General features: G+C 38.2%; 3 protein-coding genes across 3 annotated transcripts in view; 1 reads left to right on the forward strand and 2 right to left on the reverse strand.

Moving 5' to 3' along the window:
* Positions 1-35: 35 nt before the first annotated feature.
* LOC134674040 (26S proteasome non-ATPase regulatory subunit 9) lies at positions 36-3,901 on the reverse strand. Its single transcript, XM_063532089.1, has 4 exons — positions 3,622-3,901; positions 2,716-2,951; positions 1,998-2,111; positions 36-263 (listed from the first exon to the last, which is right to left on the reverse strand). The coding sequence occupies exons 1-4, from the start codon at positions 3,830-3,832 to the stop codon at positions 162-164; spliced, it is 663 nt and encodes a 220-aa protein (XP_063388159.1). The 5' UTR covers positions 3,833-3,901; the 3' UTR covers positions 36-161.
* A 1,027-nt stretch (positions 3,902-4,928) lies between these two features.
* The window catches only part of LOC134674231 (microtubule-actin cross-linking factor 1), a 312,488-nt gene continuing 300,390 nt past the window's right edge, over positions 4,929-17,026 (reverse strand). The window contains exons 98-108 of the mRNA XM_063532291.1: positions 16,488-16,605; positions 10,966-11,102; positions 10,623-10,659; positions 10,157-10,368; positions 9,561-9,715; positions 9,340-9,446; positions 9,087-9,249; positions 8,760-8,828; positions 7,799-8,155; positions 6,857-6,949; positions 4,929-6,612 (exon numbers count right to left, since the gene is read on the reverse strand). Of these exons, the coding sequence (XP_063388361.1) occupies positions 6,432-6,612; positions 6,857-6,949; positions 7,799-8,155; positions 8,760-8,828; positions 9,087-9,249; positions 9,340-9,446; positions 9,561-9,715; positions 10,157-10,368; positions 10,623-10,659; positions 10,966-11,102; positions 16,488-16,605 (1,629 nt within the window). The 3' untranslated portion in view covers positions 4,929-6,431. The remainder of the gene's footprint in view (positions 6,613-6,856; positions 6,950-7,798; positions 8,156-8,759; positions 8,829-9,086; positions 9,250-9,339; positions 9,447-9,560; positions 9,716-10,156; positions 10,369-10,622; positions 10,660-10,965; positions 11,103-16,487; positions 16,606-17,026) is intronic.
* Positions 12,157-14,948, forward strand: LOC134674034 (protein wntless). The gene has a single exon (XM_063532082.1). It carries the CDS (start codon positions 12,567-12,569, stop codon positions 14,202-14,204), a length of 1,638 nt encoding a protein of 545 aa, XP_063388152.1. The 5' UTR covers positions 12,157-12,566; the 3' UTR covers positions 14,205-14,948.

The following is a 17,026-nucleotide window of genomic DNA, read 5'->3' on the forward strand; positions in this document are numbered from 1 at the left end:
ACCTCACAAATCTAGTAATTAAATTGCGTAAATATTTTTATCCGCACCAATTCAAATACATTCGTTTATTTTAAATGAATTTTGAGACAACAGAGGCAAACACAAAGGCCGCAATATTCCAGGCAGTGTTCGCACGATGCTCTTCCGTAGGGCTCCTAGGCCTAGGCGATCCTGTTGATCTGGCAGCCGAGCAGGCCGGGCTGCGCCCACGGCCGCGGCACCACCGACAGGTTCAGCACCAGCCGCGCGCGACGCACGCGTACCTTAAACATTTTTTGATAGGTCAGCTTATTAAGTTAACATAATGTTTATAACTTATTAAACTCGCGGCAGTCGCGAAATAGTTTGGTTTGGTCAGCGGAACATGATTTGGGGTCATCCATTAATTACATCACACATTTAGGGGGAGGGAGGGGGTCAAGAAAATGTGACATATTGTGACATGGGGGAGGGGGGAGACACAAACTTTGTGACGTTACTTTAACTTCATCAGTAACCGAAAATTTATTTAAATTATTTTATTCGCTGTACATTTAAATAACAAGTTTTTAAAACGATAACCGTTTTTATTCGTTTAATTTTCTTTCCTAAGCAGTTTTAGGTTATAAAATTACTAATATTTATATCGTCAAAAATATTTTGATAAAATATTAATATTACTTAGGTACTTACTTAATTCGATTTGGCGTTTTCGTAGAAAAAAATGTGACGTCACACTAGGGGGGAGGGGTTTGCCAAATGTGACCAAGTGTGACAAGGAGGGGGGGAGGGGTCAAAAAACCCAGAAATTCGTGTGACGTAATTAATGGATGACCCCTTTTGAATATTCTCTCTTTTTGAGTCAGCTGTAAGGCATTAAAGTAAAATTAGCCCCATGCGTGATTTTATTTTAATTTTTCAAATCATTATTAACATCGTTTGAACACCGGAAAATATAAAAATTCTTTTATAAAGTTTCCCATTATTTTATTAAAAAATATTTAAAATGTTGAAAAATTTTGAGCGGTTGAAACGCTCATAATTTTTGGCGCGAATTCTCGATGACGCGATGACGTCACGCGTTGGACTCTTGAACTAACTGACGTTTGTTATTATTTACTGTTCTATGAAACTTATGCAAGCAACTCCGCTCTTTCTGTGTTTATTCGTTGTATTGTTGTTAATAACATGGAAGAACCTAAAAAAACATTTTATACTTCTAATAGGTATTGTTTAGAACCAATGTGTAGAAACACTACCATGAATGCACCCGAGAAAACATTTCTTGATGTGCCAAGAGATGCGAAAGTACGCAAACGATGGTGTAAACTTATGAAAAGAGGAAAACTAAACCCCAAAACTACTTTTCATTGTTGTAAAATTACAACAATGTTGATATAGTAACAGCACCAGTCATGGGACATTTAAGAGGAAATTTGGAGTATTTATGATATTTCCCTTATACATGTAAATGGTCTACCGCTTAGCGTGTTAAAAGATGAAAGTCCTATCCGTCTTTCATGTTTTAGGCGTGTTGTATCAAAGATACTGCAATTAGTTTCCACATATTTAACAAATTAAAACTATGCTTTTTTTCTCCAGTCATGGACACCAAAGTTCCAGTAATGGGCCCCCGGTAATGGACGTGGATCCAGTAATGGGCCCCCTATAATGGACATTGCTCTATCAGTATAAAATATTGAAATGGGGAATAAATTATGGCAAAATAAAACAATTTTTGGTATAAGCTTTTATTGCTGAATGTATTTTTCTTTCCACAGCCAATTATTATTGTATTAGATCCATCGAGAAAATTCTAATATACCCTAACACAATTAGTCAGGGTTTAATGCGATAAAGTTCCCATGGCCACCTCCTGTCTCCATCATCAGATCAGGTCCATGTTATCATGTCATTTTTGGTCAGTTGCATAGTAAAAGTTAGTATGACCACTAATCGGAATCCACCTTAGAAATGTAGCTACAAGTTAAAAAAAACAGTTAACATTGGAACAGTACCTGTAGACGCTGGCCCACGGAGTGCGACACGACGTCGTGCACCTGCGACATGTCGTTGAAGTTCTGCGCCGTGATGGATCCGAACTGGATCACCTCGTCGCCGACACACAAGCCCTGCAAGTAGAATAATATGGACCTGTCGGGTACTCAATATGGGAATCATTTGGTGTCTACGCCTCGGCTAGTCTGTGGCCATGAGTAAGCCCATTCATAATTTAAAAAAAAAAAAATCATTGTTCTTAAGTGTATTAATTTCAAAAATGCAAATATTGCCTTCATATTTCAAAGAGATCTAATTCAACTATGGGTACTGCTGGCAATAGTTTATAGCAAAAACAGCAGACAATGTAACTAATAACTATATGCAATTTAGTTATGGAGATAGTAGGAATTGCAATTTAAACCAATTCTAAAAAAAATGCTTGTATGACTAGATTGCTTTGAAATGACAACTTTTATAATAACTGTGCCACTGTCAGACGAACTACTTAATTTTATTACAAGTTTAATACTTCACAAATAGTAGTTACTATGTGAATACTCAATAATACAAAATACAGAAGACAGAGTACAGTGGAGAAGGTTGGAGGAGGCCTATGCCAAGAGGCACACCGAACTGCGGGACATTTTGTAGAAAAAACGGTAACATTTTAAAAAACTTTTGAACCCGAAGATCGGAAATAAAAGGCTATATAGATAGATAGATGTGAATACTCACTGCATCATCAGCTGGAGACCCATTATGCACAAAAGAAACCCTTGCAAACACCTGCCGCTCATCTTCCACCTCCATAGGGCTATCGGCTTGATGATGTGTCCCATTTCCGTTCATGTGCAGGGATTCAAGAGCTTGAGCTGCGGATCCTTCCCCAGTGGACCCCATGAGGTCTGCGTGTACCTCAGCCAACCCCTGCTCTATTCTCCTCATTAGGGCTTTGTGGTCATTCTGGAGACCTAGAATATTTTCTTATATACTTACTCAAACACACCCAACTTGTCTGTAGGAACAGGCACAAAATTCAAATTTTCTATGGGAGATTGGGAGATCAAGACTATATTTTATTTTTTAATTTTCTGCCTTTTTCTACTGACAATATAGTGGCTGTGCCTGAGTATAGTTACTAATCCTTATTCATAAAACTTAGTAAACATACACAGTACTAGTTTATTAAAAAAAAAAACAATATGTAAAAAAGACTATAGGTCTATTATTGATTTTTTGTTAAACAAAGACAATTATTGTATTACGAATTTTTTTGCATTTTGAACAATTCTCTTCATGAGTTGTATAAATAAATAAGATTTCAGTCCGTCAACACTGCTGTTCAAATCCAAAATATGTAACTAAAAATCAGGGGGAAAATTCATCACGATTCGTGAGATACAGCTTGGTGACAGACAGACAGACGGACAGAAGGGTCTTAGTAATAGGGTCGCATTTTTACCCTTCGGGTACGGAATCCTAAAAATCTACTAAGGGTGGTATAATGTCTCATTAAAAGCAAAATGTGAGAAGCAATACAGATTGGACAAGGAAATTGGATAGGTGGAATACCACCCTAAGACATTGACCATTGGGCATTGAATAGTAGGCAACCATATAATAAAATATCACGATACTCACATATGATCTGATGCCGAGCATGTCGCACTTTGTACACATCTATATCATTCCGCGGAAACCCATCAGCGTCAACCAGCGAGTCGTGCATACCAACATTGTTGGTTTCCAACACCGCCGTGTGGTCGTGAATCTCTCTCTCCAGTCTATCCTTCTCCTCCATCAGTCTCAGTACTCGGTCTCTCGCCGGCCCGTCCATGTTAAAACCAACCATATTAACGTTGAAACCAAAAATTAAAGAAATAATCGGGTTTTATTATGAATTACGATTGACTTGCGTTTTTTGTTATGACAGTTCAAATCTGACGTCATTTTGACGTTTCAGTGTGTTTGAGATCAATTAAAAACCGCTTATTCGATTAGTGTTTTGGACTTGAGGTTTAAGTATTTTTATTCAGTACTCTTATAACTTTGTGAAGAGATGGTAGAGATCAAAAACCTCGAAGTATTTCATTCCAAATGATCGAAAAGGATATGAAGAAAAAAAGTCGAAACAAAAAAAAACTAGGTTCAATATTGCCAGCTTAACAAAAAACGGTATATAACGGTTTATAACTAGTTAAAAAGGCAAATTTAGTTTTTGCATGTTTTTTGTAATGGCGACTATTATTTTGCAATAAAAAGTCATTAAAATAGGTAATTATAATAAACTAGATGGTCACATGCAAAAGCCCACGACCTGAAATAAATATTATGGCGCTAAGGCACAGAATAAATAATAGTACTACCGTACAGAAAGGAAACTTCCTACAAAACCGAAGTTTGACAGCGGTTCAGGGTCGAATCATGCTATCCCTTCCTAATATATGGCACTATCTCTTTCGGCTATTTAGGGTTGTCAAAATTCAAGTGATTATCTTATCTGTGGTCGTGCACGCCAAAGGAAGTCAAGTGGTGCCAACCCTAATAATTGCTCGGAGCAATGCTGAGCCGAGCGGAGCCGAGTTTGGCCGATCTCAGGAGTTTCGCACCCCTGGCTAAGGCGCGATCATCTCTACTGTTGCCTCACTGTTGCAACTATAGATATTGTATTAATTTCATATTATTCATTTATATCCTTTCATAAAAATATGTTTTTTGGACGCAATTAGAACTTAGAACACATTTTCTCATCGGAAGCTGTGATTATTTAGTTTAACGAAGTATTGTTTGTCATAGAAAAAGTAGTTAAGTATGTGCAAAATCACATAACCACGTCTTAAAATTCGAATGTTGAAGTACTATATCATATTTCACATATATTTTTGTCTTAAATAAATGTTATTTTATTCTTTTATATTTTGATGGAATTCATAAGTAAAACTGCCATATTATTTGTTATTATTTTATATTTTGAAATCAAAAATGAGATTTTAAACACTGTAGCTCTTCAGAATCATTATTTATTTTATACAAAAAATATTGCAAGCTTTTTAGTTGCTTTGATTTTACATTTAACAAATATAACAATGATTTAAATAAAAATGACCAGATTAATAGTTTAATAACTCTAATAATAAAGACTTAATTGTAGAGTCAGATTTAAGATAAAATTAACAAATATAAGTGTGAGTGTTGGTTAACATTTTTTTAATAAAATGAAGGAAGGTTACATTTTAAAGCGTTTCATACATCAAAGTTATTCTTAGCATTTAGAAGTAATGTCTTTTGCGACAACGTGTACTTTAGTTAAATCTCTTAAACATAAAAGTCCGTTTTGGAATTATTTTCATGAGCAGATATTTTACACATAAAAGGCACACCACTTTGGCGATAGCAGTGTGCACTTTTTGTTAACCAAATAACACTTTATTCCCGTTATAACAAGTAATTGTGCAATATCACCGTATAAATATAATAACATGTACATATGTGTACATACGGTATCAAATGATAACCATGAAATCATTCATACCACTAAAAGTGAACACAAAATAATTAAAAGTGAAATAATGAAGACATGATTGTGCATACAAAATTAATCACTCAACGACTATTTATCACCTTTACAAATGACTGGTCAAAATTTGTTATTGGGCTATCAACACACGAAGTCTGGCGTATACGACGCGCGTGAATTCGACCAATACAAACGCTGGCCCGCCATTACCTACTCAATAGTTCGTTTACAAAATGGTCCCTAAAAGAAAAACAATATTACAAAAAGTTTACAAAATCACACTTTTCCGTCCAGCCAGTCTCAATAGAGAGACCGTAATACGTATTTTACATACAAAACATACACTAACATATGGCAACGTTGACAATAAATAAGAGAAAGGGGGAATATTCACATTGATACAGAAATAATATCTTGCTTAGACACAGCAAGAGTTAACTGGAGAATACTGACAGCACAAAATAAATAAAGTAATCCAATGTGCACAAAATTGCACAGATTGTAGAAAAAAATAAGTATACAAGGCAACAAGTGCAGACTTTACGTTTTACTACTACCATCTATTAACTTTTACTTAACTAAAAAGCCACATTCGCAAATTCGTTCTTTTATAAAATTAAGCTTTGCTTAATTCGCGAATCGGTTAATTCTCGGTTAGTACTAATTATAACATTCTCTATGCTCATGACAGTCGCAACGACTCAAATAGATTTTTTAAAGATGGAATTTACAAATATTTGGCCTAGACATCAAATACAATTAAGCAAAAAAAGAAAAATCGTGAATACGTAATATCACAAGTCAAAGCGACTCTCATCACACAGGTAACTATTATCCGCAAACTTCACTATTAGGAAAAAAATGTCTTCGGAAGGCATTTTTTCTTATCAGTGTAATTAGAGCGGTATTATTTTTTATATCGTCCTTAAATCGTCTAAAGCCTGAAAGGCTCGCGCTTTTCGATCGTTCTTGAAGATGCGGGCGTGCCGCGGCGCGAGCCCGGTGTGGCAGGCGCTCCGCTGTCTGACGCGTCCGACGGCTTTCGCAACAACCGCGACACCGCTGTCTGTTGCCCCGACCGCACTGGCGTCGTGCTGCCGGATGGTGTCCTTTGCCTGCCACATTACAATCAAATTATAATTCGTTCTAATTCTGGTCTGACATCATGCACCACTGCTACGAACAAAACCAAACTAAATGAAAATAACCAAAACCACAACATTCACTACTCTCTGTGCTACATTTTGAAATAAATTCTAACCTACATAACAAAACTAAATAAGAAACTCAAATAAACAACACATCACAAGAAAGGCGGAATGGAAAGAAACACAAGCAACAATCATAAAGTGACATTACCTATTGGAATTACTGTTAGTATGGTGATCCTTAAGCACTGGAATACGGCTGCGACCGGGAGTGTGGCCATCGGTCGAGGCAAACGACCCGCTCCTAAGAGTTAGCGCGCGAAAGAACAAGTTGATTAGTCACAGACAGAAGAAATAAGTATAAATGAGAGTCAATGCATGTAATAGAAAACATTAGTAATTTAGGTTCCGTTTATTGAATCACAAAAATTATTCTTTAAGAATTAGTGATAGAGTTAGACTAAAAAAAGTCTGCATTGACTTTGATAGCATACGCAGTGCAAGTGGTGTTTTAAACGTCAAACTTGTATGACATTATGACGTATTAATGACACTTGCTCTGGGTATGGTATCAAAATCGCTACAGTCTTTTCTTGGTCTAACTTTAGAAAATAAGTAAACTCTACGACTTATAAAAGTATCATTAATAAATTCGGATCAGGTGTTAGAGATAAAGAGTACATGCATTAACGTAGGTAATAGTAATAAATATAGGTAAGTAACATGAAGTATGAACAGTATAAACAAATAATGTGTTCAATAAATGTACATAACAGTATGAATATGAATATAAAATGTGTAAGCCGAACATCAGGAAAGCAAACATGAAGTGTACACTTTATGGCATTTGTGCAGGTAGTTTGGAAGCATGGGTATGAGCTGATCAGTTAATACGTGTATGATTTACCAAATACAATTGAACAGGAGGAAATGACAAAGGTTCTAAACGCCAAATGACCCATGTTGTGTATACAATGAGAGAAGTGATATGAATTTTAATTGCGGCGACCGGACATCAAGCATGTTTTATTCCATAATGAATGATTAATGAATATTGAATTGAAACATGATGATCAACTGAAAATCCAAAATTCAACGGGCAACAATCAAATTTTCGGGCCAATAGCGAAACTAGCATTCTACAAGCTTGTACCCTTTAATGTCTCGCTGGGTCGGCTTTGATGCGTCGCCACTCGACTCGCTTATGTTACTCTCATATTCATTGTCGCTCGTCATTCCCGATATGCTGAATAACGAGGAGTCATCCTCCGGACTTCTCTGCTCGGATTTCCTCGAAGGGTCTTGAGAGGTAGGACTTGGTTCCTGGGACATTTCTCGGGATTGGGATTTTCGAGATATTTTCAGTCTCTCGACTGACGGGGACCTTTGGGATCGGGTGCCCACGTACACTGGGATTTTTGTAGAGCCCTGGGTATGGAATGCGGGATGAGTGTGAGACGCAGTTTTGGGAAGTTCGGAAACCATTGAGGATGGTTGGGAATGTGTCGAGCTGTTATTTCGTATCCATTTTCAGATTCGATGCATGCGGAAGGAACAAAAAATACAAATTTAATTATTTCCTTCAAAATTGTCTACCTACAAATTTATTAGTACTATCGAAAACGTGAAAATGTAAGCTGTGTTAATGTTAAACTAAATACGGTCATGCCGCCATTTTCAAAGTTTTATAAATATTTTCTTAACGAAAGGCCTCGTTGATCATACCACATAATACGTAGGTACAAAAATCCACCACCACAAGAAAATGTAGAACGTTCTCGAAAGCATATGCATGACGAATCAAAATACAATGTGTGCTGTCCAGATTTCAAATACTGCCAGTTGCTGCTTCACTACTATCCCTAATCCCTTTCAAGCGACGTGCTTCCACAATCGTGAACACCCAAACAAACTGCACGGACACAACCTGTTTCAAAATGTATAAATTCTTTATCCTTTATTTCTACTATCCTGAAAATAGCAATTCCCGATAACGGGACCGTTGTAATTTGTTGGTTACATCTATATACAATTATACCTAACTTTTATTATTTGAAACAGATTACGTCCGTCTGGTCGTGACATGTGAACAAACTCTCAATCATTGCCTGTACCTCACGAGCGCCGGGACCGGCGACAGTGTTGGTATACTGGACGTGCGGTACATCGCTCCGCTAGGGTACCTGTTCGTGCGCACAGCACTGTTTAATAACACTAAACAATATCGCTACTAAAACATTTAAACGATAGCTTCCTGCAAAACTATCTCTATGGGGGTAATTAACGAAATTTAGATTGCATGGATGTAGATAATCAAGGTTAAAATACAACAATTAAATTATTAAATGTCATACCGATGATTATTCAACATCGCATAAAAAATCGAGATTATCTGCACCCGTGCAAAAGTATGTTTTAATCATGTAATATATTGTTCGTACCTTCCACTAGCTGGCGTGAGGAGGCCGGTGGGAGTGCGGGGCCGCGAGCCGCCGTTGGGCGTGGCCACGCCGAGCTTGGCGGCGTTGGCCGCCGCGCGCGCCGTTGATGTACGCGTGTTCGTCACTTTGCGCATCGGTATGCGGGAAGGCGTTAATACGTCATCTGCAAAGATAGCAACGACATTAACATAAATGAACGGAATGATGTACACAATACATATATTTATTCAGTTTTATTGTGTGTGCTACGAACCTGTACTATCTAATGAGAGATTAGAGCCATGTCTCGAAGGAGGCTTGGAACCTGTCCTCGATCCTGGTCTGGAACCTGGTCGTGAACCTCCAGGAGTCAATGTTGATCTATAAACAAATAATTTGAGTGATTAGTATTTATAAATCAGTCAAGTCATACATAAAATATTTCAACCAAAGCTCTGCATTTAATATGTTGTATTATAACATTATAGGACTTACCTTGGCACACTGGGCTTCCTATATCTTGCCCCGAGTCCACTGGCGGCTTCGTTATCGCTGAGGGAGTCGGGCGTTCCAGCGCTAAGTGATGAACGCGAGGCACGTCCTTGCACGCCGCCCGACATAGGCACCGAACGCGCCGTACGTTCGCGCACCTAAACATTATATCGATTTGAAAATACTGTTCTTTGCTATGCGGATTAAAGATGATGTGCAAAGTGTATTTTTTACGGATGCCTTTGCACTTCTTCTCTCATCCGCAACAGTTTCGACATGCTATTAGTAATCACAATCAAATTTCAGAGTATAAGTTAATGTGGATCATCTGAACATAAATATAATTAATTTGACAACGTATATTGTATTATTTTAACATTGTATTTCAAAATGATATCGATTAAGTAACTTAACACTGTTTCATATTGTCATGCTAAGCTATAATGACTATCACATTGGAGGTCGCCAATCTCATTACTAGTAAACATTGACAATGGACTTACACAAAAGACAAATAAACAAAAATACAGAGCTGCAAAACTGAATGATGTCAAAAGTGCAAAATCAACCGCGGCACTATCACGAAGCCTATATATTACCCAGTGGTATCCTGGAGAGGGTTGGTAGCCATGGTGATGCGTGTAGTGATGCGCGCCTGGCGTCGTCGAGCCCTGAGATCTTGAGTGGCCGTATATGAAGGCCTGCTTTGTGCCGTGCGTGGAACCGACGTGCAGCGGGTATGAACACGGTAGCTCTTCTCGCTGCCTTAATGCCTCAAATATAGGCTTCAGCTGCTCCAAAAACTCCTCAGCTAAACGCATCAATGCAAAACCGGGGCAAAACATTACGAAGAGAAAAAGATCCGTTACAAAACAAAACAATTTTTGCCTTCATAGTGCCAATCGCTTCGACGAATAGCGTTACGCTTACGATGTTTTTAGAAAACTTTGTTACGATTAGTCCACACGCTTAATAGACGACGCGCGATTTCACGAAATGCGGGTGTGATGGGAACGAGCAGGAAGGGGGACGAAATACGTTACCATAACATCCAAATGCGCTGACGTGCCACCTCTCCAATGCAGTGGATCCAATGAATATGCTAACAAACAACACCAAAAACTATACGAGTCTGTGCTTCAATGCATAGCTTGATCACACTAATGCAATACGACCAAACACTACGAGCTCAACACATGCGGTACTCACGGGCCCCTTGCAAACGGATGTCTCCATCCATGTGCAAGGTGCAGCAAAAACAAAAGCGAAAAATTGAACATCCCAAACCGATTGCTCCCTCCAGTAACTACAGTGCGCTTTATGTAGTATGTGTGCAAATTATAACTAAAATGAACTCCTGTTGAAAAGAAGAAATTATTTGTAATAGTAGCCGTGTCTAGCTGCTTACCTTGGTGATGGGTCCGGTGGACGGAGGGGTGTTTGTGTTAGAGCGGGGCGTACGCGGTCGGAACGCGGCCATGCTCTGCGAGACTCCATCAGCCAGAATGAACTGTTCCCTCAGTTCGATGTTGGTACGTCCCTTGGCTGCATGCGGCGTCCGGTGCGTGGGATTACAAAGGTAGGGAAAGGACAAGGTCAAAGAAAACCGTTCGGTTAAAAGGTAGGTGAAAAATAACACCAAAAAGTGTTAAGAAAACAGGACAGCGTGCAACGGAAGTGAGGAAAAAAACAACAAAAATCAGAACACGTCAAAACAAAACAAAATTAATGATAAAAAATTAGGATATTTTAAATAGTGTGCATTTAGGGATAGGAATTTCAAAATACCATTAGTTATCACTTTCACCAAGTTATGCATCGAATATAAATCAAGCGCAAGATTTCAACTTTTACCTTTTTTTTTTATAAAAAGAGGATTTCCTAAATACAGCAATGTTTACTACATAGAACTGCAATTGGCAAGGTGCATAATATCTAGTGTATTATGTACATTTCAGTGACTTATGCATGTAGGTAACATTTTAACTTGCACTTGTCTTATATACACATTTACTACAAAATAAAATAAAACCTTACGCAAATAAAGATCATAACATGCTGTTAGTGAATCTAAGCAATTCATGTTGTTTATATAACACAATTTATACATCAATACCAAAGCCATGATTAAATGTTGATACATGATTACAAAAGCATACTACACGATTAATTAAAATAATTCTGTTCTAACTACTAAAAGCATTATTTCTGGAACATTGATAATTTACACAATACTGCTAAATTTAACGCGACACTAAATTTAAATAAATAAAGCATTTAGAACGGTTAACGTCCTGCAATGGAGTTTTCATTTATTTCAGTGAAAATAAAGCTGAGCTGACAATTTTTTAATGATTGAACTCCAAAAGCAGGCCGCGATTCTTACCGAGCGGGCAACAAGCTTCATGCTGCTCCGGCTTGCTCGGGTCAGGCAGCGGTAGCACTAACGACACTACTTATGTAAGGGGTTTCGAAAGGATTTTTAACGCAATTCAAACAATACAAACAAAATGTATAATTTTTTAAGGACAATGGGAATTGGAAGGGTGAAAGCGAGAACGCATTAGTAAATTAGTAGCAAGTCAACAACAATGTTTTTTGCTAACGTATTTTTGTTTTAGCAAGAACTTAGTTGTGGTACTAGCTTACGCTGCTATGTGTAACGTGTGCTAACGATGGATATGAAAGTGGTTTGCATTCCCGATACTATTTCATTTCAACGCAGTACAACATTTGTGTTACTTTTTACAAACATGGTTTTTCAACTATTTTGTATTTTAAGGCATTATTAACGTTAACGCGATAACGTTATAACAGTCGTTATTTTATAGGCTGGTATCCCCGCCCACTGCGCATTGCGCATGTCAAACGCGAAGCTTCGGTCGGACGGTCCGTGCCGCTTGGCCCGCTTGTCGCTTCATCACAAAGACAATGGAACGCGCTGCCGGTCGATTTTACTGTGACTCAGTGTTTTAATTTAATGTTTTTCGCGATTGAACCGCCCACAACATGACGGGTACTATAATTGAGAACCTGAGCGGTCGAAAACTCGCCATTCTAGTAACATTTCTATTGTTGTGCCAATTAACATGTTTCCTAATCGGTGGATTGGTCGCACCCCTGCCCGCAAACGCCCAAACAATTCTCGGAACGGTATGCAAGGATACTCTGACGGTAAAAAATGACACCACGAAATGGTTTTACAACAGAGGAAAGGGCGCATGTACCAAGATCGAGATAACCGGGACGCACCTAGACTACACGGAGAACGACATCGTGTTCGCATTTCAAATGCCGATGCCGCGCGAGAACAGGATTCTAGACTTCTCTAGATGGCAACAGAACTTAATTGGAGTGCTGCAGGTGGATATACGGTATCATTCGGCGATGGAGGTGCAGCCGCGGAGTTTGATGACGATCGACGCGCGACTGGCGTACAGGAACAAAGGGGATCCCGAGGACGAGTGGAAATTGTACACACAATCTATTGAAAAGCGACACTTGGACTGTGATATTGCAGTGAAATCCGAGGAATATTTGTACAACTGTTCTGCTTTGCCTTTGTTTGAATTGGGCTCTTTGTTCCATGACTTCTATCTACTTAACATCAGGCTACCGGTGGACACTCCGGAAATGAATGCACATATTGGCCATGTGCAGGACATGTGGCTGACAGTTATAAACCAAAATGGGGGCTTCACAAAAGTCTGGGTCTCTCTGAAAACAGTGTTTTTCCCCTGCATCATAGCTATTATTGCCTGGTTCTGGAGGAGGGTTCACATCTTGCAACGGAAGCCTGTACTTTTGGAGAAGATGCTGCTGAGTTTGGGTATATCCCTGTGCCTATTGAACATGCCTCTTGAATACTTTACATTACACTTTGACTTGCCATTTATGCTGTTACTAGGGGACATAAGACAAGGAGTCTTTTATGCAATGCTATTTTCATTTTGGCTTGTTTTTGCCGGTGAACACATGTTAATTCAGGATGCATCTACCCAAAGCTCTCTTAAGCAGTATTGGCGTCATTTAAGTGCTGTAGCAATGGGTTGTATATCTCTATTCATTTTTGATATGTGCGAGCGGGGAGTGCAACTGAGAAATCCATTTTACTCCATCTGGGTTACAGATTTGGGGACAAATCTCGCTTTGACCTTCATAATACTGGCTGGGATATCTACAGGAGTGTACTTTCTTTTCCTGTGCTACATGATTTGGCAGGTTTTTGTAAACATCTCCCACAAGCGACAATCTTTACCCACAATGAGCTCAGTTAGACGTCTACACTATGAGGGAATCATCTACCGGTTCAAGTTTCTGATGTTGGCCACCTTGCTCTGCGCTGCTCTCACTGTCATCGGGTTTATACTTGGACAGGTGGCAGAGGGCCAGTGGAAGTGGGATGAGAATATTGAGTTAGAATATACTTCTGCATTTTTTACTGGTGTGTATGGAATGTGGAACATATACATCTTTTCTCTACTCGTTTTGTATGCTCCGAGCCACAAGCGTTGGCCAGCTGCTGAAAATACATCGGACACCCAGAACTTAAGTGAGGAGATAGAATTCAGCCGTTTGCCAAACGAGGGTGTGACCAGCGAGATATCCTCTCTCACCTCTTTCATTAGGAAGCCTAATGTTGACTAAAGTTTTGTCATGCATTATTTTGAAGAACAGTATTAACTGAACAAATTTTGTACTCGAATATTTAGAAGGAAGTGTAGGCCATATTTAGAAATGTTTATCTTGCCCGTAGGAAATAGCTGCTCTGCTATCTTTGTATTCAATAGTTTGTGGTACAATATTTACATGCCATATAGCATTAAGGTTCGTGTCTGTATTATTTTTCCTATGAGTTTTGTTGTGTAATTACAATTATTTATAAGACAATCTCTTAGCTGTTAGTTTATACATGTATTTAGGTATCTAGCCTGTGTATTAGTCATAAAGAATGTCGGTCTAAATAAAATCGGCTTGTCTGAGCTAAACAGGTTCTGTGACCTTGGTTCGCGCTGTGCTTCCAAATTTATCCAATTTCGTCTGCCTCTAAAACTGATATTGTTACTTAAATTTTTCTGTGATAGTTTTTTATGTAACATTTTTCTAATGTTAATTCTAAGTGACGTAACAGTATTATTAAAACACTTCTCTTTGTATTGCTAGCATGTTCTAGACGGATTTTGCGTTAATAATGCCAATATTTTGTACCTCTTCTATTTTGAATTGTAAAAGAGATAATAAGATATGTTAATTAGTAATCTGTCTGGATAATTTAGAGGATATACGTGTACTAAGTCTAATGAAACGTATTTTTTATGTGTAGTCGTAATCGTAACTCCGATTTTGTAAGCGGTTAGAAGTTATAACAATAAAAATTAATTAATTATTGTAGTTATTTTGTTATTTCTGCAAATCGGGCAAGTATTTTCGTTCGAAAATATTGGCCCTCGCCCTTTTATATTAGACGTCACAGTTAGTGCCCTTGTTAGGGGTTAAACACAAGTATTATTTTCCCGATAATTGGATTGACACTTTGAATATCACCATAAATATTTCAACTAGCTCTTCTCGTATTTGATGCATTTGGAATTATTAAAAATACATCCAGTTAAATACATACGGAAGAGCCAGTATAATCATAATATATTTCATCATTGTAACATGTACAGACGGTAGGTAGAAAAGTGGAGTACTGTATATGTTACAAAGTATAAAAAAGTTAGGCTGGTCAGTTAGGCAAATGTATAGTCTGGCCAACCATACACATCTCTAAATACCCTACCACTTACCAAGTAGGTAAGTGGGTAAAATACGGGAATTTTAAAACATCTTCATATTTTTAATACTTATTTCCCTTTTCTAATGACGAAAATGGTTTGCCAGATTACTTTTCTAGATTAGATTTACTTTTCTTTTAATTAAAATCCTAACTAACTAGCCCAGATCATAAACAAATGAAAATTAAGACATTTCATTTGAGATAAAGGACCTGAATAAATATTGGAAATTTAAATCATTTTCTCAAATACATTTTCTTGACTTGACTTGAAATTATAATTTAAGAGATATCAAACAAGTCGTCAAGAAATTGTTTGAGCAATACCTGATTAGTCAAACCTTCGATTACTGTAAAACTTGAAATAAACTGATTATTCATGTCTTGAATATTATCACTTAGGAACTTCACTTCTACTTATCCTTGGTATTATTGGTACCGTTAAATTCTTAATTATTCGTAGGTATATCATTTATAATTTATTAAAAATATGGCGACGGCAAGTAGAAGTGAACTGCATAATTATTTTTGTATCTGTTAAGAGATGGCTAGTGGTTTACCATTGCTAATTGCAAACGAACATTAACGGAATTTTATATAAATAGAGTCCGTTGCCAAGCATTATCGTCAATGGGTGTAAATTCTTGGAAAAACAATTTTATATTTAAATTCAAACAAGATCAAAGTGATTCCATAAGTGCGCCGTGAACAAGGTTTTTTACGGAGCACTAAAACCATCAAAATGCATCACGCATTCTTAGGTTAAATATGGCGGGACCCTTACCATAAACATTACGACTCACTACATCTTTAAAATTACAGAAACGAAAATCATCAACTTTTTAACGTCTAATAGGCAGTGTGAGGACTATAGTCCTCTCCTATACTGTTCATCAATCAGACGTATATAGGTACTCGTCGTAGAGTATCAACCACAGGGCCACCACACACTAGCGTCTCCCGATCGTCGGCGTCTAGCCAACTGCCTAAAACCGCCGCTCGACGCAACTTTGGCCCAACTGTGCATCGACGCCATTTTCCCTGACTAGACGCCGACGCTTAAAAGACTAGTGTGTAAGAAGCCTTTATCTCCGTTGGCACGGTAACCACGAGCCACCTCTACCCCTGTCCCCTGAGCGCGGACGGGCACGTACCTCGGCACGGGTCGTTCTTGACGAGGAACTCGTCGAGCGCCACCCAGCCGCCGCCCACGCGCACCATCACGGTGGAGCGCAGGATTCGCACCAGCCGCAGCTTTTGGGAGTCGCCGAACTGAAACAAATAACTTAACTTAGTTTTTGTGCCTAAAGAAATTTTGGTGCTACATACAAGTTCTCGCATTTTTCTCCAAAAAAATATTATGCCAGCAATTATACGTATACTTTTGGCTGTTTTACTCGAACAAATGAAAGACTGAAGATGTCAGCAAACAGTTGTTGATTGGAATAGAGATAAAGTCATAAAAGTAATCGTCCCTCCAAGATAGCTGAAGTAGACGAAGCTTGTACGATGCCATGTATCATGTGGTAACTGAATTGTCATACGTTAAGTTTTGATAACGGAAGCCGTATAATGCCATCTACATTAGCTGTCAAACCCAAAGCTCGAACTTGTCTTAGTCATATACTTACATCTTAATAAAATCAATGAACAATTGAGTTTACCAAGACACGTGTTTAGTGTTGCCACCAGA

This window comes from Cydia fagiglandana, chromosome 19, assembly GCF_963556715.1.
Source record: "Cydia fagiglandana chromosome 19, ilCydFagi1.1, whole genome shotgun sequence".
Classification (NCBI taxonomy): domain Eukaryota; kingdom Metazoa; phylum Arthropoda; class Insecta; order Lepidoptera; family Tortricidae; genus Cydia; species Cydia fagiglandana.

Coding starts and splice junctions, on each gene's coding strand:
- LOC134674040 (XM_063532089.1), bottom strand. CDS start 3,832: ATGGTTGGTTTTAACATGGACGGGCCGGCGAGAGACCGAGTACTGAGA. Junction 2,952..3,621: donor TGCTCGGCATCAGATCATAT/GTGAGTATCGTG, acceptor AAAATATTCTAG/GTCTCCAGAATGACCACAAA. Junction 264..1,997: donor CCGTGGGCCAGCGTCTACAG/GTACTGTTCCAA, acceptor AAAATGTTTAAG/GTACGCGTGCGTCGCGCGCG.
- LOC134674034 (XM_063532082.1), top strand. CDS start 12,567: ATGACGGGTACTATAATTGAGAACCTGAGCGGTCGAAAACTCGCCATT.